Consider the following 22,199-nt stretch of genomic DNA (forward strand, 5'->3'; position numbering starts at 1 on the left):
CTCATCTTCAGAAACCTGAAACATATTTGTATTTATGAGAAAGCATCTGAGTGGTGACCCATGTCCATACTGTGATGGTCTTTCCAGTTAGACAGAACACTGTTCTCTGGGGTAGGAGAGTATCTCTGAACACAGAGTGTGCTGTGGTGTATATTAAACCAGAATGCAGCTGGGCATAAGGGAACGGCTAAAAGGGGGGTACTGGCTATCAAGCCGAAATTCGCGTAATTCGGTTGACTACAAACTACTTTTAACATGTGATCTGGCACTCAACTCTGACCCCCATATATAGATGCTGGGGACCCCTCTTGGAGGTGGCTTGCTGTGACTGCCCTGGCCATAGGTCCCACCTTGACAGTGTGCATCCAAGACCACGGTGGGACTTAAGAGGGAGGAGGGGCTCCTCAACTTCTAAGAAGAGATGAATGAAAATCCAAATGGGTCCCTGGAAAATTATTTGTCCTATGTATTTACTCACTCATCATATGCTATTGTGCACAGCACAGGATGTAATGTGAGAGCTGTGGGTGGCTTAGATACGGGTCACAAACACCGCCCTTTAGGGCATTGATGAACTAGTGCTGCAGGGACAGTAGTTATGAAAATAGCGAATACAATGCAAATATAATATATTCTAATAGAAGCTGCTCTTTATAATACTAATTGTGCTTTTATTATACATCCTATGATAATATATTAAGGTTAAATTGTCAGACCAACTCATATTCAAATATATTTAGTATGGCAAAACATATAACTTTAATGCAGTGCAAAATGGGACACATTTAAATTGGGTGAGTAGAATCATGTGGCACCACTGATTTTCAATAAATATGTAAATAAATATAAACTAATTTTTGAATTAGATTTGGCAACTTTCAAAATGGAACTTTAAAGACTCTTTAATGGAGACTTCTAGCTTGTGAAAGTGATACAGGCATAGTTAAGATGTATATTGTTTTATTAATTTCTAACCAGTGCTTAGGATCTGAGCATACGGGCATGTATGTAAATGCACAGGGTAATCAGCAAGGCCCGGCTCATTGTTCTGATTCCCTCCACCTTGTCAGAATCTTTTCTAATTTCTTATTATTGTTTTCTAGAGTAGTTATTCTAAAAGTTATTCTTAAAAAAAATAATAATAATAACAAAAACTGTTAGTGAGAGCTCGAACCGTGGCCAAATCAAAATAAACAGTGCATTTTATGAATCAAGAGCCTGAAGTTTCACTGATAATACCTGATTTTAAATTCTTTTTTAGCTTTGCCTGGAAAATATTTCCCAGAGTGTACATGAAAAGTTTTTCCTCAGTATTCCTGATATCTAGTAGGGACACAGGATCATGGCAGGTATTGCCAAATATTCTGGTTAATACTAGCTGTCAGAACAATCTCTAAACCAAGCCAACCCTTCAGTGGCTCAAGTATGACAGTAGTTTATTTCTTGCTTATGTAATGTCCAAAACAAATATTGCTTTATAGTCTTTTAAAAAAATTTAATTGGAATAAAATTGATATGCAGCATTATATTACTTTCAAATGTCCAACACAGTGACCCAGTGATTACATATGTCACCAGATGCTTGCGACACCAAGTGGACTTCCCCATTAGCATCCAAGATGCTATAATATTATTGGTTATATTGTATATGTTGCACTTCCTACTGCCAGGGATCAGTTTAGAAAAAGCATGGGCCCCAGTCCTGACCAATGGGACCCAGAGGCATTCTTCTGGAGACCGTTACAAGCTCTCCCCGCTCTTAAAAAGGGACACGAGGAAGGGGCGAGGAACGTGCTCTTTCCTGTGCCCTCTGGTTTGGACCTCGGGGCAGGAGGGGGTGATCCTTGTCCCCACTGCAATCCACATGCTGAGCTGGCCGCTGCTGGCAGACCCTGACTTCACCCCGGACACACTGGGACCCCCATCATGTCCTGACTGCTTGTCACATGCTGCTGACTCTTCTGTCCTTAGGGCCCAAAGCAGGAGCTAAAACCATCTCTTTGCTTATTTATTCCTGGTGCTCTCCTGCTCCTAAAATGTGAGCTCGCTGAGAGGAGCACCTGGGTCCCTCCTGTGTCGCTGTGGCCCCGCTGCATGGACCGGGCGTGGACACACACTGCGGCAGGCACCTCAGGGCCGGCTCCCAGAATGCACGAGGACGCGGTCCCTCCAGGGCGGAGACTCAGCTCACGCATTTCTGGGGCGCTGGCGAGTGGCAGGAGACCTAAAGCCTTTGCTGGCTCAACAGGCCAGAGAAGCCAGAAGACAGCTGCTTCAGAACAAAACTTAATAGGGTTTACAGATTGACATGGACAAAAAACATAACAGTGAGCCAAGTCATCACAAGACTATGGTATGCAGGCACAGGGCACACGTAAAGGGAGCGGGGCCTCTGGCATCAGCTGACGAGGATGCCACAGTGTCTGATGATGGCACTTCTCATGCATGTCTGCAAGCTGGGCTGGTCAGTGGGGCACAGGGGAGGTGGGGGTGGAGGCAGAGGGATGCCCTGGACTCCTCGGGGAGGCGGAAGGGAGAGGTGATGGGGCCCAAGGTCCTCATCCCAATGATGGGCTGCCTGACCCCGGCTCATGGCTCAAATCGCCCCTGCAAGGGGCCCATGTCAGCCCCTGTCTCCCCTTCCTCCTCCTTCTCCTCCTTCTCCTCCTCTTCCACCTTAAAGGCCTTCGCTGGCCTCTCCTCCCCGACAGTTGTTTCCATGGGGTCCTGAACTCGGTACCGCTTCATGTGGGGATAGCGAGTCCACATCTTGTCAAACACCCTGAAGAGTCAGCAGAGGACACGGGTCAGAGCAGGGGGAAGGTGGGCTGAGGGCCCACGGGGACAGGGCAGGCTGTGCGGGTGCATCTGGGGACAGGGCTGGTGCCCACCTCTCACACTCCCCACAGGGAGCGCCTTGGCCCTGGACGCACCCCGGAGGCTCAGGGGTCTGCTTGGGAGCAGCATTTGGGCTGGTGTTGGCCACAGATTGTCCCCTGCAACTCTCCATCTCTGTCTTCAACTCAGGGGTTGGATGGTGGTTGCGTCTCTTCTTAGGGCTGGAAGTGGCCTGCAGAAGGGGCAGAAATGATATCAGGGTGCCGACCTTCCACCCTTCTAAGGGAGATGCTTTCCCGTGTAGGGGCCCCTTCCCCACCCCGTCTGGGTGGTCAGTAGCTGTCCAGACCAGCACTAAACTCCAGTGAGACCCCTTGCCCCAGAATCCCCTACCTTTGTTTCTGTTGGGGTCTGACTCGGCCAGCTTCCTTTTGACGCTCTTTTTCAGTCCCGGGGCCCAAGAAGATGTAGTAAACCCGACCCTCTTTTTCCAGGTGTAGTAATATTCTACACACTGGGCCACCGACTTTGTCTGGACCTGGTGAAAGATAACAGCAGCGGGCTTTGGGCACTGCCCCACACGCCCCCTCGCCGTGGGGCTAGGCACTTCCTGAAAGCTCTCCTGGAATGTCTCTACCCTTGGGCTTGGCACGCCCCTGGGCTACAAGGAGCACAGAAGCACAGAGTCCTGCTGCTGATGAGGGGCTCAGGGTGACGCCGCTATAGCCAGCACCGTCCAAGCTCTGCTCGCTCTCTGAGCCCCAAGTCAGTCCCAGGAGGCCTTCCCTAGGGGAAGGTGTACAAGAGGGCTCCCTACACAGGCGCTCACTGTGACGTCAGGCCTAATGGCTATGCATTTACCAGCTGGGACTCCCTGCAGCAGGCTGCCCTCATCAGCAGAGACCACAAAGCCTTTGCAACAGCCAGGCAGAGCCCTGCAGTGCAGAAATAGGTGGCTCATGAGAGGAGGAGGGGGTTTTGAGGGCACAGTCGGATCCTTGGGCCTTCAGACCCCACCATGTGCTCTTCCCCCACTAAGAATGGACCCCATTAATAATAACTTCTGTAAAAGCAAAGCAGAACAGGAAAGCTTAATTGCTCTAGGAAGACAATTTCTCAGGAAAATGTAATTGGCCATTTAAGATGTGGAGCTCACTTCAGAAAATACTTTTCTACATATGAAATTTTTTCAGCTCTGTATATCTTCAAACACTAGGAGCCAGAGTAGTAAATCCTCTGCCTAAGAAATATCACTACGTTAGAAAAAAATTAAAAAACTTGGACTTCTGCTTCCAAACAAGATGGAGCAGCAGGAGCTACATTGACCTTCCCTTTCAAAACAATGAGAAGAAACAGTCAAAATGTCTGAAATGATGTTTGGGAAGACGCTAGGCAAGCCAAGAACAAGTCTTACTGAGAGACAGAAAATAAGCCCCCACTGTCCCTACACACTACACCCTGGGAGAGTTTCCAGGCCACGACCCGGGGAGAGGGGTCCGGGCAGAGCCAGGTGGGCTTCCTGAGCTGAGATGGGAGGGAGGATTCTGGGAGAACAAGGCGGTGAGAGTTCACAGGACAAGGCAGGACAAGGAAGAGAGCTGCTCAGAGGAAACTTCCAAAGATCTGGGGGGCGCTCCCCTTGAGCGTTCAGCAACGTGCTGACCAGCATGTGCCTATAAGGTGGCCCAAAACTGGGTAAAGAACCGCCTGGAAGAAGTAGATGAAAAGTCACTTTCTTGAAAAAGTTCAATGTACACCTATCATGTGAGCCACTCATTCCTTTCCTAAGTATTTACCGACCTCCCCGCCACCAACACTACTTGGTCACGTAGAGATTTGAATGTGAATGTTCACAACAGCTTTATTTATAATTGCAGATACCTAGAAACCCCACAGATGTCCCTCAATAGGGGAATGATTAAATGAACTGTGTTACATCCACACAATGGAATACTCCTCAGCAAGAAAAAGGGTCCACACAATAACATGGATGGACCTCAAAATAGTGATGCTGAGTGTAAGAAGCCACACAAGGCAGACAAGCAGTGCACATGCTGCAGGATTGATAGAAAACACTGGAAAATGCAAACTAACTTATAGTGACAGAAAGAAGATAAGGAGGTGATTAGGGACAGGGGTGGTAGGAAAAAGGGATTTACCACAGGGGCAGGAGGAACCTTTTGGGGGTGATGAATGTGTTTCTTATCTTGATCATGGTGATGGTTTTGCAGGTATAAATATGTCAAAACATCAAATCTTACATTTTGGTTACGTGCAGTTTTGTGCATATCAAGTTAAAAGAACAAAAAACATCAGCAGACATTAAGTGTAGTATGTTCACATCCTTTTCTAAATACATGTGTATATGCATGTAAGATCTGTATGGGCAAATGCCTGAGGTGCCCAACCAAAATCAGAGGTCATCATTCAGAAGTAGGATGACGGGGATGGGTGCGGAGGGCTTTGAGCACGTGATGGCATTTCTGTACTGTCTGGAGGTGTTCACATCAATGGCTTTATAAACTACAAGCAGTTTACAGTGTGAACAGCATGTCACCCCAATAAGCCCTCCAGCTCTGGCTCGGCTCAGCGGTGTGAGACGAGGCCTTGTCTACACCAGCCCACCCACGTACACCTTACCATCTTGTGTATCAAGGAAAAGTTGTTCTTATGAGCCTGGAATGCCTTATTAAACAGCTCCTTCTCTGTGGGGGCCCAGATGGCTGAACCTATCAGAGAAACAGGAGAGAAAAGGACAGTTCTGCAGCCGCAGCCATGGCGGAAATGCAGCCTGCCCTTTTTAAAGCTGTCATTACCAAGTACCAAGTATGTGCCAAGAATTCTGTTTTGTCTCATACAATCCTTAGAAAAACCTCAGCAGGTTGGGACCAATACTATCCCCACGTTACAGATGCAGTAACAAGGCTTCCATTGGTTAACAGACTTGCCAACGGGAGGCAGGGACCCCCAATTGCCTGACTCCCAGGCTGGGGTGCTCAGCCACTGCATCTGAGCCCACCTTCACCTCTCCCTGGTCAGGGGATCCCTTTCCTGGCTGGGCACAGCCCCTGAGGGAACCAATGCACTGGAAGGGGGAAGGGAGGACCCAGCCAGGAGAAAGAGGCACCCACTGAGGTCCCCCCGGGAGGAAAGGCCCTTCTGGAAAGGCAGGAGGAGGGCCCTAAGAGCACGCCCAGGGGCACAAGCAGAGCCTGCCGCCGAGACCGACTGGCTCCCAGGTAGTAGCCGGGCACACCCACTCCCGCAGCCTCACTCCAGTACCTGCGTAGTGGTAGTCAGCCAGCGGGTGAGTCAGTGGCTTCTGGGGTCCTCTGAGTAGCAGGGTCTCTAGGGCCACCTGGAGCAGGAAGGAAAGCAGGCGACTTTCTGAGGGAGGGAAGGTGAGGCGGAGGCCTGCCTTCATCCTTTCATTCATTTGAAAAGCACTGACAGGCCCCCCTAAAGCCTCCCTCGCTCCGGGGCTATCAGCGCGTGGTGGGGCCATGGACTGGCCACGGCCTGTGAGCTGCAGTGGACATACCAGCTCCGTCACTACGCATACTGCTGAGTGCAGCTGGGTTTTTCTCAGTAGGGTTTTCTCAACGAAGGAAGCAGTGTGCGGATTTATTCCAGCACCAGCTCTTTCCTTCATCAAGGACTGGCATTTGCGGGGGCCCTGCCTGTGCCACGCCCCATTGTATTTCCTTCATAGCACTAACCACTAACAATTTTTGAAAACAGATTTCCCTTTGTCCTAAAATTAAAATGTAAGCCCCACAGAGGATTTTGTCTCGCTCACCAGTGTCAACCCGATTGGGACGGGCCGTGGAACCTGCAGGGCCCAGCGCAGAATGAAAACGCAGGCCCCTTTTAGAAAATTTGTTAATTTCAAAAATGGTGGAGGCAGAGCATTAGACCGAGGGGGGCCCCAAAGCCGGCCCTGCCCCAGGACCAACAACACTCATGAGGGCCAACACACATGTGCTGGTTCCTTGGCTGAGCACCTACTCGGCACCGCCCACTGCCTTGCAACCTGAGGAAAAGCACAGTTGCCGACACTGACTCCTGGGGCCCTAACTTGGGTGACATGACCTCCCTTCCCACTACTCAGAGTGGGACGTTTTATTTTCTAAACTTCAGGATTGTGAAGCGGGTCCTTGGAGGAAGCAGATATTTTTGTTGCATCAGGGGTTTTCGTACGTGGGTTTTTAATAAAAAAGATAAAGCTCCATCGATAAACCAGATCAGTGCAGGACCTGAGTCCATCTACTGGGCTCCACTCCCCCTGCCCCTGCAATCTCGGTGGAACCTGGTGCTCTGCTGCTGCCCCAGGTAAATAACTGACTAACTGGGCCCCATCTGCACACTTGCCCTACAACTGACAACGACATCAACCCCACAGCCACTGGGGAGAAGGATGGGTGGCCTTTTTCAGTTTTCATGAGCCGCAAAGCCTGCAGATGGCACGTTACATGCACCAGATCCCCAGCCTCAGCACGGCAGGGGCATCCCAGGGACCCGCCAAGCCCGCCCCTGCCTCCAGCTCACCGGGACTTCGCCCTGGGCCTCGTGCAGGCAGTGCAGAGCGAGCTCCAGGTTGGTGCCCCCTCCTGGCATTGTGCTGGAGCAGGCCAAGCTGCAGAGCTCAGTCACTGTTCCCAGCAAACGTCCCCAGCAGAGCATGAAAGATGGGAGACACAGGGAGTCAGTGAATGCCGGGGAGGAGACGTCCCCAAAAGCACAGAGAGGGGTTCCTTGTCCCTGTCTCCCTCACAGCTCCCTGAAAAGCAGGCGAAGGGAAGGACAAGGAGGAAGGGCAGAAGCGCTGCTCCTGGCACCTGCTCAGGATGACCTGGCTGGTTATCGCATGAGGAGAATGGGGGTGGGAGAAGAAGCCCTGGTCCCACAGCCGGGTGCCGCACCCAGGGATACTGCTTCTTGGTCCAGGTGAGGCCTGGGAGGAGGATCTCCTTGGAGATGAGGGAAGGGGGGGGTACCCTTGGGAATTTGGCCCCCATGACTCAGCCACCTCTATCCTGTGTTTCTGGATTGCTCATCATGTCATCCGATGGCTTCCAGACCAGAGAAGCTCCATGTTCACCGGGCGCGGTTGTAGGGCGCTCCTGGAGCTCTGGGATCTCGGCCTGAAACTCGCTTCTTATTCGGATGCATCTGAAATGAGGCCACACACGAGACATACACATGTGACTAAGATGGGAAATAAGACGGAGATGTGTGACATGCCCTGCTCTCAGGCCACAGCCCTGCTCTGTGGAAACCCCTGTCATCTCCCAGATGCATCTGGGGAGTATTCGCCACCCCTGACAGACATGGACAAGTGTTCTAGATACCGTCCAGCTATACTCCCTTCCTCCAATTTTCTTTATCACCAGGTATCTCCCTCAGGTACCCCTCTGGGGTTCCAGGACAGGGGAGGTGTATGCTGATGCCTGGCATGCTTCTACATCCATGGGCACATCCCTCTAGTCACATTCCATGGATACTCAAGCCTCACATGTGCCATCACCAATTCTACCTTGAACTCCAGGGTCCTGGGCATTTGTTCCCGTGGGCCCAACTATGGGATGCCCAGAAAGAAGAAATATTGGAGGAACTACCCACAAACACCCAGAGAAATCTACCACTTCTCTCCCAGCGAGTAGCTATTCCCCCTGGGGGAACACAACGAGGGTAAAAATATCCCCATTTTGGAAGGACCCCCAGGTTCTAAGTCTGTTCCAACTCACGGTTCAGTGCTGAGCTCTGTGTCATCCTTGATCGCACAGATGCCAGAAGAGTCATTCACTTGATCTAGAAAACATGCAACACAAAGCTTCAAGAAGACTGACTGGAAGAGATGCAGGGTCCCCTCTGCCTGCCTTTTGTGGAGCAGCTGAAAGTAGGGTTTCCAAGATTGCAAGGTCGGGAGCTCCCTCAGAACACTAAGAATAGAACTACCGTATGATCCAGCAACCCCACTTGTGGGTATAGACCCAGAAGGACAGAAATCAGGCTCCCAAAGAGACACCTGCACTCCCATGTTCACTGCAACGTGATTCGCAATAGCTAAGATGTGGAGACAACCAAGATGCCCATCGACATATGAATGGGTAAAGAATGTGTGGTTTATACATACAATGGAACCCTACTTAGCATTTAAAAAAGGAAATTTTGCAATATGCAACAACATGGATGAACCCCTTGAGAACATTAAATGAAATAAGCCAGTCACAGAAAGAGACATACTGCATGAATGCACTTAACATGTAGTATCTAAAACAGTCAAATCCATATAACCAAAGGGTGGAATGGTGGTGGCCAGGGTTAGCGTCGCGGGAAATGGGGAGTTACTAACGAAGGAATGTAAAGTCTCAGTTAAGCAAGATGAATAAACTGTGTATCAGAAGCTCTACTTGGAGGGCTCTACTCCGGGGAGGTGCAGCCAGGGACACAGGGTGTCCCTCTCCTCCCACCTCTCATGCCTAAAGAACTAAAGGAAGTTACTATGAAAAATGCTCATCAAAGAGAGAATACTATTAAGAGGGAGAAGTTGTTTTTGTTTTTAAAGAACCAAATGGAAATCTTGGAGTTAAGAACAATAACCAAAATGTAGATTTGAGCTGGCAGAAGTAACCAGCAGCCAACTTAAAGCTAAATCCATGGAGATTATGGATTTTGGAGAACAGAGAGAAAAATAAATGATTGAAGGAAAATGAAGAGCCACAGCGAAATGTGGGGCACCAATAAGTACAGCAACACGTGTAATGGGAATACAAGGAGTGGAGAAAGGAACAGAAAAATATTTAAGGTATTTAATGGCAGAAAATGCCCAAAATGTGATGAAAAAACAATACATACATCCAAGAAACTCTATAAACTCCAAGTAGCATAAACACAAAGAACTCTCCATCTGGGCACATCATAGGCAAAATACTGAAAGCCAAAGATAAAGATCTTGAAAGCAAAAAGAGAAAAATAACGTGACATACATGTACACTATAGTAAGATTAACAGCTGACTTCTCATCGGACATGATAGCAGTTGGAAGGCAGTGGGAAAACATGATCTCATTGCTGGAAGTAAAAACTCAACCAAGAATCTTATATCCAGCAAATTACCTTTCAAAAATGAAGGTAGGAAAAGACATCCTTAGGTAAATAAAAACTGAGGAAACTTGTTGCCAGCAGACATGTCTTACAAGGAACATTAAAGGGAGACAATTATTCAGCAATGAAAAGATAAGAACTTCTGATATACACAACATGGGTGAAACTCTAAGCTTTCATGCTAACTGGAAGAAAACACAAAGAAACACACATTGTGTGATTCCCACTTATACGAAATGTCCAGAAGAGCCGAGCCTGGAGGACAGAAAATTCATTCGTGGTTACCTACAGCTGGGTACAGGGTCGGGAGGGGAGGAACAAGAGTGACTGCTGAGTACAGGGCTTCCTTGGGACATGATGAAAATATCAGAAAGTTGATGGTAGCAACGGTTGCACAGCTCTGTGAATATACCAACCACCACTGTGTTGTGTATTTTAAAGGGATGAATTGTATGACATGTGAATTATAGCTCCACAATGAAAATAAATACTGCAGGAAGTTCTTCAGACTGAAAGAGAAAATGACATGAGATAGTAATCTGACTCCAAACAAACAAACAAAAAACACTGGTAAATGTACTTACATAGGTAATTATAAAAGTGAGTATAATTGCATATATTTTCTCTTTTCTTAATTGACTTAAAAAGTAAATGTATAGAACACTACTGTTATAGGCTTGTAGTTTATATACATGTATATGACAACAACACACAACAAAGGGGAGATGCATTGGAGTAAAGAAATAACACTCCATACAGTAACTCAAATCCACAGGAATAAATGAAGAGATGAGAAATGGTAACTAAAAATGTTATATAACAAACTGTGTAAAGAATGCTTGCTTTCCTTTATTCTCTCAGTTTCAGTTCCATAATAGAAATCCATATAATGTAAGAATTAATGTATTGCTGGGTTTATACACCCACACACATACATATATTATGTAGATATATAAATAATAAAAGCAAAAGGGTTAGGAGAAATTGAGCTCTATAGGAGTAGCATTTCTGTATTTCACTGTAAGTTATTATACATCTGAACAGATACTGATGACATTAAGATGTAATTTTATGTCATAGAGGAACCACTAAGAAAGGACTAAGAGAAACATGAAAAGCTAAAGGAATTAAAATGTTACAATAGAAAATACTTAATACATAAGTAAGCCTGAATAGAGGAACAGAAGGAGGAAAAGGCAAGGTACATACAAAAAATGAAATGCATAATGGCAAATGTAAACCTTCCTATATCAATGTAACATTAAATGACACTGGATTGAATAAACCAATCAAAACGCAGAGCTTGTCACATTAGATAAAAAATGTATGATCCCACTAATACTATCTATAGGAAACATGGTTTATTTTAAAAAACACAAGCAGTTTGAAAATACAAGGACAGAAAATATATACGAAGTAAACAACCTTAAAAGAGGCAGAATGGTGCTGTTAGGCTAATTAGACTTTAAAACAAAAAAACCTAGAGATTATGATAAAATTATTGCAGTGATTATAAATAACATTGTAGTCATATCATGAGATAAAGAATCACACCATCAGGAAGTTCTGACAATTACAAGCATATATGCACCTAAAAACAGAGTCCAAAAATACATGAAGCAGAAACTGACACAATTGAGTATGAAATACACAATTCAAAACAATAGTTGGAGATTTCAGTACTTGCAGTAATGGATAGGACAACCACACAGAATAAAACAAGACACAGGAACATTTTTGGTGCGTTCCACCCAACATCAGTAGAATATATTCTTCTCAAGTGCACATGGGACATTCTTCAGGACAGAACATATTCTAGCTCATAAAACATGTCTCAATAAATTTGAAAGGACCAACTTAATACAAAGCATGTTCTGTGACTACAGTAGAATTACATTAGAAATCAATAAAAGGAGACAATTTGGAAAATTCACAAATATGTGGAAATAAAACAACACACTCCTCAATAATCAGTGTATTTAAGAAGAAATCAAAAGAGAAATAAGGAAATATTTTGAGATGAAGGAAAGAAGAACATAACATACTAAAACTTATGGAATGTGGCTAATGCAATGCTCCAAGGGAACTTATAGCAGTAACTGTCCGTATTAAAAAAGAAGAAAAATCTAAAATCACTATGGTCAGTTGATTTCCACAAAGGTGCCACACCAGCTCAATGGGGGAAAGAATAATCTCTTTAACAAGTGGTGCTGCAACAACTGATATCCCCATGCAAAAGAATGAATTTAGACTCCTACCTCACATAATATAGAAAAGGTAACTTAAAATTGATCCAAGACCTAAATGTAAGAGTTAAAATCATAAAGCTCTTAGAAGAAAAAGGAGTAAAAATCAGCATAATTGCATATTTCTTCTCTTTTCTTAACTGACTTAAAGTGACTTTTGGTCAGGCAAAACCGTAGATACAACACCAAAAGCACAAGTGACGAAAAATAAAAACTCTTGTACCACAAATGCCATAAATAAAATGAAAATACAAGACATGATACAGGAGAGAATTCCCAAATCATATATCTAATAAGGGACTTGCATACAGAATATAAAGGGAGCTCTTACAACTCAGTAATACAAAGATAATAACTCGATTTTAAAAAGGGGCAAAGGATCTGAATTGTCATTTCTGAGAAAATACACAAATGGACAATAAGCACATGGGAGGATATCAGCATCATTAGCCATTGGAGAAATGCCCATCAAAACCACAATGAGATACCTTATGCCCACTAGGAGAGTTATAATTGAAAAAGCTAAGAATCATTGATAAGGATGTGAAAAATTGGAACTTGTGTGCAATGTGCATGGAAATTTATTCCCATGGCTCAGCCATTGTGGAAAACAGTCTGGTAGTTCCTTCAACTGTTAAATATAGTTACCCTGTGACCCAGCAATTCCACTCCTAGGCATAAACTCAAGACAAATGAAAACCTTTGTCCAACAAAAACTTGTATGTGAATGTTCATAAGGGCATTATTCACAATAATGAAAAGATGGAAACAGCCCAAATACCCATCAGCTATAAATGGATAAAATGTTGTGTATCCACACAATGGAATATTATTCAGCCATAAAAAAGGATTGAAGCACTGTATATGCTGTAACATGGATGAACTTTGAAAATATTATGCTAAATGAATAAACTAAACACCAAATGTCACATACTGTATGATTCCAATTATATGCAATGTCCAGAGCGGGTGCGTCCATGATGATTAGAGATGATTAGTGGTTGCCCAGGGCTGGGGAGGTGGGTCGGTGGGGTGGGGGGTGACTGCTAATGGATACAGTGCTGCTTCTGGGGTGATGAAATTGCTCAAAAATTACATAGTGCGATGGATGCACAACTCTGAATTTACTAAAACACACTGTATACTTTAAATGGGTGATTCATATGATATGTGAATTATGTACCAATAAAGCTGCTAACAAAATTATTCAAAAGGACAGGCAGAAGGGTGGTCAGACTAAATGGCCTCTATATTTTCCTTCTGCCTGTAAAATTCTCAGCACCTAGAAGGCTGCTGGTTCCACATGGTCCTGGGATACCTCTGAGCAGCCACGGGTCGCCCAGGCCAGACACAGCCGCAGGCCAGAGAGAACGCCTGGACCAAATGCTACACATCGAGGTGGATCTGGCCCATCGCAGGCCTGCCGTGTGATGGTCAGAGGTGACGGGCCCCAGCGTCACTCACCAAGCTCAGTGCTGATGAGTTTGTCAGGACCAGCCTGAGTGGACATGGAACAGAGAGTGCTGGAATCCAGCCCAGACCCCTCCCGGATGGGGCTGAGCACTGGGGGCGGTGTATCGGGAGAGCGCGGGCACAGTCCCTGCAGGGAGTGGTCCACCAGGAGCACCGGAGACCGCAGGCAGCTCTGGTGGCCTTCTTCAGGGCCCGGCCCCCCAGAGGCAGAGGGGGCAGGAGACAGGAATAATGCCTTGGGCTGCAGGTGCTTTGTCCGCTTTCTGGGCTGGCTGGTCTCCTCCCCATCTCTCTCCTCCTGGTCTCCGTCCTGTCCCTGGAGAAGAGAATTCAAAGTCACAGGGGGATGACTTGGGGCCACATGTGCACAGCTCAGTCTTCAACGGGGTGCGAGCACCGGCAAGGGCACTTCCCACGGAGCTGGAAGGAAACGTAACACCCAACACCCCTGTCCGAGCCGGGCTCAGCAAGGGAGCCGAGCGCGGCCACTACGCCCGAGCCAGACCCCGGATTCTCCGCCTGGATGGATGATGCGGGAAGCTTCCTCATGTGCCCACCCCCCAGGGAGAGGCCCGATACAAAGGGTTTTGGAGATGTATGAGGCCAGCGTCAAGTTGGTACAATGACTGGCACTTAGAGATGGGGCCGGAGATGGAGTGCAACAGTATGACAAAATGAAAAATGACCGCAGCTCCATGAGATGGACAAGTGGATCTATGCACCCCGTCGCCTGCCTGGAGGGGGCTTCTCCAGGTGGGACCCTCCAGTCCAGGCTGCAATGGCTGATCCCGTGAACTTACATCTCTTACCTACCTCCACACAATCTCCCCTCTTTCTGCCAATCTTACTGCTCCTCATTCCCCAGGTCTCAGCTCTGACCCCCTCCTCCAGGAAGTCCTCCTTGACCTCCTCAGGCGGGGTCTCTGGTGTCCCCTCAGTCCCTCTGCTCCCCCTCCCAGGCAAGCCCAGTCTGAGTCCTCACTGCCTAGCATGGGTTCATCTACTCACATGGACTGGAAGCCCCAGGAGGCCAGGCTGCGGCCATCCCTGTCACCACGGTGTCCCCAGTACTGCCCCCACAGGGCTGGCCCAGAAGGTGAATGAATGAATGAATGTGCAAGCCAAGCTGTTGTAGAGAGAAGATTTTTTATGGTGCTTGGTTTGGGCTCTGCCCATGGCTTCCACTGGCAGGTTGTGCAGGAAGCAGTGGGAAGAAAGTGGACCAACCAGCACCCACCTTGGCTGTGCTCCCCAGGGGCCGGCTCACTGGGTCCAGAGACATCCCCAGAGGAGCTGTGCTCGTGCCGTCTGGGGGCTTCATGGCTCCTGGGGGGCTCTGTGCCTCCACCTCCACCCTCAGCGCCTGACTCAGAGGCCTGAAAAACTCTGTGCCTGACACCTAAACACAGGAAGAGATGGCAGAGTAAGAGTAACCGTAGGCAGGCGGCAGAGAGGCTGCTCCAGGCTCAAGCGCCGGCCTGCCCCCCAGAGCAGCGCAGCCTGACCCCTGGTCCCTGCCCAGGCTTCCCTGGGAGGGTGCCTCCATCCTGAGACCATGACACCCAGCCACTGACTCCCTCCCCCAAAGCCTGTGAGCACCCTGCGAGCACAGAACCTACTGCGCGCGCCCCTTCACCTGCTGGTCCTGCTTCCTTCGAGGTGACAGCCACTGGTCGTTGGGAAAACACATATGGCTGGTCAGCCCTTCCTCTGTGTGAAACATCTGGCTGCAGTTCTTGCAGACACACATGCTCCTTGGCTCTGCCCAGTCTGCAGGGCCTCTATTTTGCTGGTTACTGTGGACAGACATGGCAGGGGGAAGAACGGGGGAAGGGGACTCCACCCCTGTATTCTCTGTTTTTTTCTTTTTTTTCTTTTAAGTCTGATCCACTGACAACTCTCGATGAATCCCCAGAAATGGAGATGATACCCGCTTCCTTCATGGCCTGGCGGGCACCTCTTCAGGGCTGAAGCATCCAGAGCTCACTCGCCCAAGGCCAGCACATAAAAGCCCGAGAGGACTCCCGAGTGGTTGAGCCCCCAGGCCCGGCAGGGAGGGGCTTCTGAACTTACCATCCGCCTGCCGTGCTCTCCTCCTTCACTGGATCGGGGAGCTGGTAGGTATTTCCATCCTGAAGATGAAAATACATCTGAGCCAACATATAAAAAATGAGGCATATGCAAGAACTAAAACTACAAGGTGCTAAGAAGAAAACACAGGTGTGACTCCGTGACCTTGGATTAGGCCATGCTTTCTTGGATGACACAGAAAGAGAACAAACTGGACTTACCAAAACTTAAAACTTCTCTGCATCAAGGGACACCATCAAGAAAGTAAGATCCCACAGAATGGGAGAAAATCATTACATGTTATACATCTCATAAGGGCCTTGTATGTGCAGTACATAAAGAACTCTTACAGCTCAACAAAACTCAAATAACTCAGTTCAAAAATGGGCAAAGGATATGAACAGACACCAAACCGAAGAAGACATGAATGGCCGATAAGCACATGAAAAGATGCTGAGCACCATCAGCCGTTAGAGCCTCGTGAGTCAGACCGTGATGGGGCAGCACCTCACACCCACTAGAATGGCTATGTAAAAAAAAAAAAAATGGACAATAGCAAATGCTGATGAGGCTGTGGAGAAATCGGAGCCCTCGTCCCCCAAGGATGGGGATGTGAAATGGCGCAACTGCTTCGGAAAAGCCTGGCAGCTTCTCAGATGGTTAAGCACAGAGCTACCCCATGAACTAAGTATCCCACCCCTAGGTCATTCCCAAGAGAAATGAAAATTAGGTCCCCACAAAAACTTGTACGAATGCTCACAGAGGCACTATTCATGATGGTAAAGAAGTGGAAACAACCCAAATGACGATCAACTGATGAATAAACAAAATGCGATGTATCCACACAATGGAGTATTATTCATACATAAAAAGGAGCAAAGCCTGGCATATGCTACAACATGAATGAACTTTGAAAACATTATGCTAAGTGGAAGAAGGCAGACATGAAAGGCCACAGTGTATGATTTCTATTATATGAAGTGTCCAGAGCAGGCAAATCCATAGAGACAGAGGTAGATTCATGGTGCCAGGGGCTGGGAGGTTATGGGGAGACCTGGGGGGACATCTAAGGGCATGGGGTTAATTTCTGGGGTGATGAAAAATGTTGTGGAAAAAGTGGTAATGGTGTACAACCTTTGTTAGTATACTAAAAATCGCCAGATGGTGTGATTTAAAATGGTCAATTAGATGGCATATGAATATTAAAGCTGTTTAAAAAAAAAGAGGATGCAGCTGTCGGGTGCTAGACCTGAGCACGTCACGTCGCAAAGAGAAGCGGCTGACCGCCTGGCGCCCAGGTCCTCGTGGCCACCACCTGGGCAGGAACCAGGCTAATGCACAAGTGCTGACACATGTGGGCACCCCTGCCCCACAGCCAGAGATGGCATCTCATGCAGGAATACTGAGGGGGAAGGAACTCTCCCTTTATATCCTCTGAAGAATTTGAGGGGCAAACCCAGAAGGAAGAGAAGGACAAGAGGAAAGCAAGCAGAAAAAACTCAGTGAGGAAAGGTGACACAGGGCGTCCCCGTGACTCTGCAAAGCCTTCATCCTGGCTTTTCTGTGGGGGAGGTTGGTGGGGGGCCACTATCTCTCTGAACCTTCACTTCCCCTCTGTAAAACTGGGTCTGAGGACTCACAGGCACTAAATAAAATGTCTGGACACTCAGAAATTCGGAAACAAGTGATGAGTGAGTCTCTCATCTCACAGCATAAAGTCAGGTACCTGGATCCTGTTGGATATCGTCAGCTTGGACTTTGAGTCCTGCGGGGGGGTCCACTGAAGGCGCGGCCAATGAGGAGGAGGCCATGGCCACCTGGCTGGGAGAGGCCTCACAGCATGTATCCATTTTCACCTTCTCCTTCTGGAAGTCCAAGAAATGTTGGGCCCACATGTTGCCAGAGAAGAGCCTGCGGCCTCTGCCCTGGGAGCAGGCCGGGCCCTTTGCACCTTTCATGGCCCCCAAGGCCAGGCCATTCTCCACCTGGGCCTGCTTCCCTGGGACCTGGGCTCCGGCAGGGTCGTCCCCACCTAGCTGGGTCTGCCATGGGCCCCCTGTGGGGAGGATGTCCCCCAGATCTAAGGGCCCTTTTGTGGATCTCAGCTGCTTGACCAGAGAGGAGACGTCTGGGTTCCCAGGGGTTCCCATGGTGCAGGGGCCACTTTTGGTCCCCCCTTCGTGTCCCGTCTATTGCTGCCGGGCAAGGCCTCCCTGGGGAAGGCGGGCGTGGTTTTTCTCTTGTGGGGCGGGGATCCCTCTGGCTCTTGGTTTGCAGGGCCAGGATGGAAAGAGTCAACTTTGGGTGTCAGTGGTGGGGGCTGGTGTGGCCGCGGCCCCTGCAGTGGCTTCAGCGCAGCCTGCTTGCCCTCAGGCACAGCATGCTGGGAGGAGGCCACAGCCACCTGGGAGCCAGAGATGAACACCTGGGACTTGGCCATCATCTGGAACACCTGCATCTGCTCTTGACTTACCAGACACTCCTGTGACTTCAGGAACAGCTGCCCGAAGAGCGGCGTCATGTTGTCAGATGACAGCCCGCTTGGCTTCAGGGCCTCCTGGAGGCCGGGCTCCTCCACGTGCTGCTGTGAGCAGGAGTCGCTATGAGAATCACGCTTCTTGGAAGCCCTGGAGTCCCCTTCCTCACCAGCATATCCAGGGCCGCCTGAGGCCTCCCCAGATGCCTTCAGGAGTGTGGGGGGGGAGGGCAGTGCGTCCTCCAGACTGGTGTCACCACTGGGCGAGGGCTCCACCATCAGGGAGGTGCTGCTGGGCCTGGGCCCAGCCTCAGAGCCCTCCTGAGGGGACACTGAAGTGGGCTTCTGGATGGCAAACACATCGTTCCCTTCGCTCTCGGGGCAGCCTGGCAGGTTCTGGAGCCATTGGAAGTTGTGGTTTGAAGGCTCGGCGCTGGCAGACACTGCCTGGCCTTGGAACAGAGGCAGGCCGGTTGGCAGGGTCCCACCCTCCTGCCCACTCTCCAGGGTGAGCGGTAGCTGGAGCAGCCGCTCCGACTCAGCTGGGTGTGGACCACCATCCTCTGCTACCCTGGAGTGAATGGCGGTGAACCCAGTGGCGGGCTCCTTCCACAGGGGGTGACACTCCTCGGGAACATCAGTGCCCAGGGTCCCTGGGGCCGCTGGGGTGCAGGGGTAGGGCCCCAGTGAGGGTGGGGAGGGACAGGCTGTGTTTTTCCCTTTCCCCTCATCTGAGGACCCGGCCAGGACCGGGCCGGGAGAAGAGATCTCCTGGTGGACAATTCTGCTCACAATAGAGCACAGGGGCTCTCAGTTGGGCAAAAGGGGGCCCGGGGTCCTGGCTTCTGGAGGCACCAGGGACCGCAGGCCATCCGCAGCAGGCTGGCCGGCCACCTCGTGGGCAGGAGAGGAGTCCCCACAGGCTTCTTCCTTGGGGGGGGCCTCCTTCAGGATGCACAAGCCGTGCTGGTCCTCGTAGTGCCGGCGCAGGGAGCGGTCATCACAGTAGCTCTTGCTGCAGCCCTGCTCCATGCACGCAAAGGGCTTGGTCTTCTGGTGGGTGAGCACGTGCCTAGTCCTGGAGTCACACACGGGAAGGGAGTCAGAGGGCACTGGGGCTCAGCCTCCCACTGCAGGGTCCCGAGGGTGACTACCCCCACAGTGCTCCCAAGGGGGAGTGGAGCTCAGGACCACAGTTGAGAGCCTGTACTCAGCCCCCAGCTACGGTCAAAGCATCTGGAAGGGGTGCCCCTCTCCCTCACCGTTAAGCAAACCCCATATCTGAGAGAAAAATCAACAGAAGCCAGGCCAGAGTTCCCCAGAATGGGTTCCCAAGGAACACCAGCCCTCCAGAGTGGCTCCCCGAGGACGTGGGCTCCACTGGCAAGTCAGTCCCGACAGAGCACCATGTGCTTCTTGGAGGTTCAGGGGAGTAAATGTAAAAGCCACATAGCAGGTAGATAGATAGAGGGTCATCTGTTTAACCAGCCATGTCTCTGAAACATAGTTGCCCACAGAACTGTTTTTTGAAATAGTCCCTCTTAGTGCCCTCAAGAACCAAGTTTTGCAGAATACATTTGAGGAAAAGCTCATTTGGGGAGGATCCTGCCTTTAACAAAGGAGTCTTTCCCCTATCATAGAATTCCTATAAGGAGACAGCTGCCTGAAACCCCCCACAGGAAAAAATACAATTTACAGATGCCCAATCAGAACATTCTAGAAAACAGTCAAATGTGCCTCCTATAATATAAATGAATACAAATATGTACTATGTTTATGTCATACTTATATCTACATTAATAACATAAACAGATGAGTAAATACCCTCCGCATTCCCAGCAGCCCTACTCTGGACAGTCCTAATAATGCGGTACATGGGGCATGTCTGATAAATGACAGAGCCCTTCCCCAAACGTTGGCCCTGGCCTCCACTTGAGGAGAGTGGCAGAGACCCAATCTCCAGCTACACTGTTAACCGGTCTGTGACATGAGTAAATTGCTGCCTTTCCCTGGGGGGGACTTGGTGAGAGGATGAGTGGGAAGGTGGGTCAGTCAAAGCCCTGTGGGAAGGCCAGGAGCGTATAAAATGCAATGGACTGCTGTCTCCCACTTGCCAGTCTCTTGGTTTGAGTAAGTCTGTCTGTCCTTCCTCACTAGCAAGAAAAGCTTATCATTTACCAGACATTAGGAACAAAAGGAATTCTGCTCCAGACTCTTAATGGGCTTTCTTTTAAAATCAAGAGTTAAAAAAAAAAATCAGGAGTTAAAAAAGAGAGACAAGAGTTAATGTGCCGTTGCCCCATTCTAGGCACAGAGATTTTGGAATCTCTCATGCCCTGTGGAGTCCTGGTACATGTTCCTCATATAAACACGGGCTGGTTCTCCTCAGGTACCCACCACTGTCTCCAAACATTTCTCTATAAAGTTAACCTGACTCCCTCCATGACAACATTGCCTCAGGACGTCCCGTCTGCAAATCAAGGCAGTGATTTTCTCATTGGTAGACTTTGGGGGCTTGGAAGGGTGACCTGTTCAGGGCAGTGGCAGACCTGTCCCCAGACACAGAGTTCTTGTCTAAGCACGGGTCACAGGGACCCAACACCGACAGGGTGTGTCAGGCTCATCTGGGAGGTGATGAGAATGACCTAGGAACATGCCCCCCGACCCCAGGCCCCTGCACAGACGTTGGTGACCACACTCCTACATACAGGTGGTCCTTGCGCTTAAAGGCCTTGCTGCAGATTCCGCAAACGTGTTTCCGTTCCTGGCTGTGCGTGAGGTAGTGCTTGCTCCAGGAGCTGGCGCTGCTGAACACCTTCCCGCAGACGCTGCAGTCCAGAAGCAGCTTCTGAGGTGAAGTGTGATGCTGCTCTTCTTTCCCTGCGCTCCCGGAGGTGGCCCTGCCTCCTTCATCACCATCTCTAGGCACCTGAAGCACGGCCAGCCTCAGGTCTAAACAAACAGAAGGAGAAAGCCCACGTTAGAGACACCCGGGGACATGGAAGAGCTCGGCTAAAGCGCTCCCGACTCTTAGAACCACAGTAGACGCGGGAAGTGAGGCCCAGGAACCCTTTCTCCATCTCCAGTACCTTAATTCACAGAGAAAACAAGACGTAGACGGGGGAGTGTGGCCTGGAAGGATTCTAAGAACCAGGTTGCCATGGCAGCAGGGGCCTTATGACATCATGGCTCTCTCAGAAGGGCAATCCAGAAATACATCATGCAAAATTTACAGAAGTATAAATCCTTTCTCCCAGCCACTTTTACCTTTGGGTTTTTAAAGGAATAATGTACACTTTTATGAGGAGTTAACTGCAAGGGAATTACCCACAGCATTGCCTTTCCTGTTAGAAGTAGCCTGCTACCTGATCAGAGAGCATGTAGGTGACACCATCATGGTTTAAATGGTCTAGGACATAAGCATTTAAGGTAAAACTGTGGAATACTATATGATGACATGAAAGGACATTCATGCCTTAATACTGAGAAAAGAGCAGCCTGTTACAAAACAAAATTATCCTAGTCTTTAAAAAAGAAAAATAAATTTTAATAGAGAACAGAGAGAATTGAATAGACTGATAGGATTATGAGCCAATTTTATTTTCTTCTTCTTCTGTACTGGAATATGTCTCCATGCTTTCTGTGTCCCTTGGTAAAGTGAGAAAAGGTATTTTAACAGTCGTGTCACCTGAGGACCAGACTGGGGGTGTGCAGGTGGCAGAGTGGACGTCTTCAAACATCCCGAGGGCCAGCTTGGGAAGGAAGCAGCAGATTGCTTCTGTCCTGCAGAGGAATGGGTCCCTGCAGAAGCTCCCATCTGGGACAGAGACAGCTTGGGGACCAGGAAGCAAGGGAAACTGACCTCAAATCTCCAGAACCTAAGGCCCTGGGTGCCAGGACTCTGCAGGCGCCCTGCTGGGCTCACAGACACTCAGCAACTGTCCCCAGTATGCATGAATCATGGAAGGTTTTTCTACCCCTCAGATTGGT

General features: G+C 49.0%; 1 protein-coding gene across 1 annotated transcript; it reads right to left on the bottom strand.

Annotated features, from left to right (window-relative positions):
- Window positions 1-1,594: 1,594 nt before the first annotated feature.
- On the bottom strand, window positions 1,595-21,949 carry LOC118971629 (zinc finger protein 541-like). The gene is given in 15 exon segments (XM_073225587.1): window positions 1,595-2,782; window positions 2,892-3,376; window positions 5,479-5,567; window positions 6,121-6,196; window positions 7,387-7,490; window positions 7,868-8,010; window positions 8,586-8,649; window positions 13,655-13,979; window positions 15,300-15,459; window positions 15,737-15,795; window positions 17,460-17,507; window positions 17,509-17,882; window positions 17,885-19,287; window positions 20,918-21,161; window positions 21,898-21,949. Coding segments are annotated over 15 exon segments (3,819 nt in total). The 3' UTR covers window positions 1,595-2,589.
- Window positions 21,950-22,199: the final 250 nt, after the last annotated feature.

Source organism: Manis javanica, chromosome 17 (genome assembly GCF_040802235.1).
Source record: "Manis javanica isolate MJ-LG chromosome 17, MJ_LKY, whole genome shotgun sequence".
Lineage (NCBI taxonomy): Eukaryota > Metazoa > Chordata > Mammalia > Pholidota > Manidae > Manis > Manis javanica.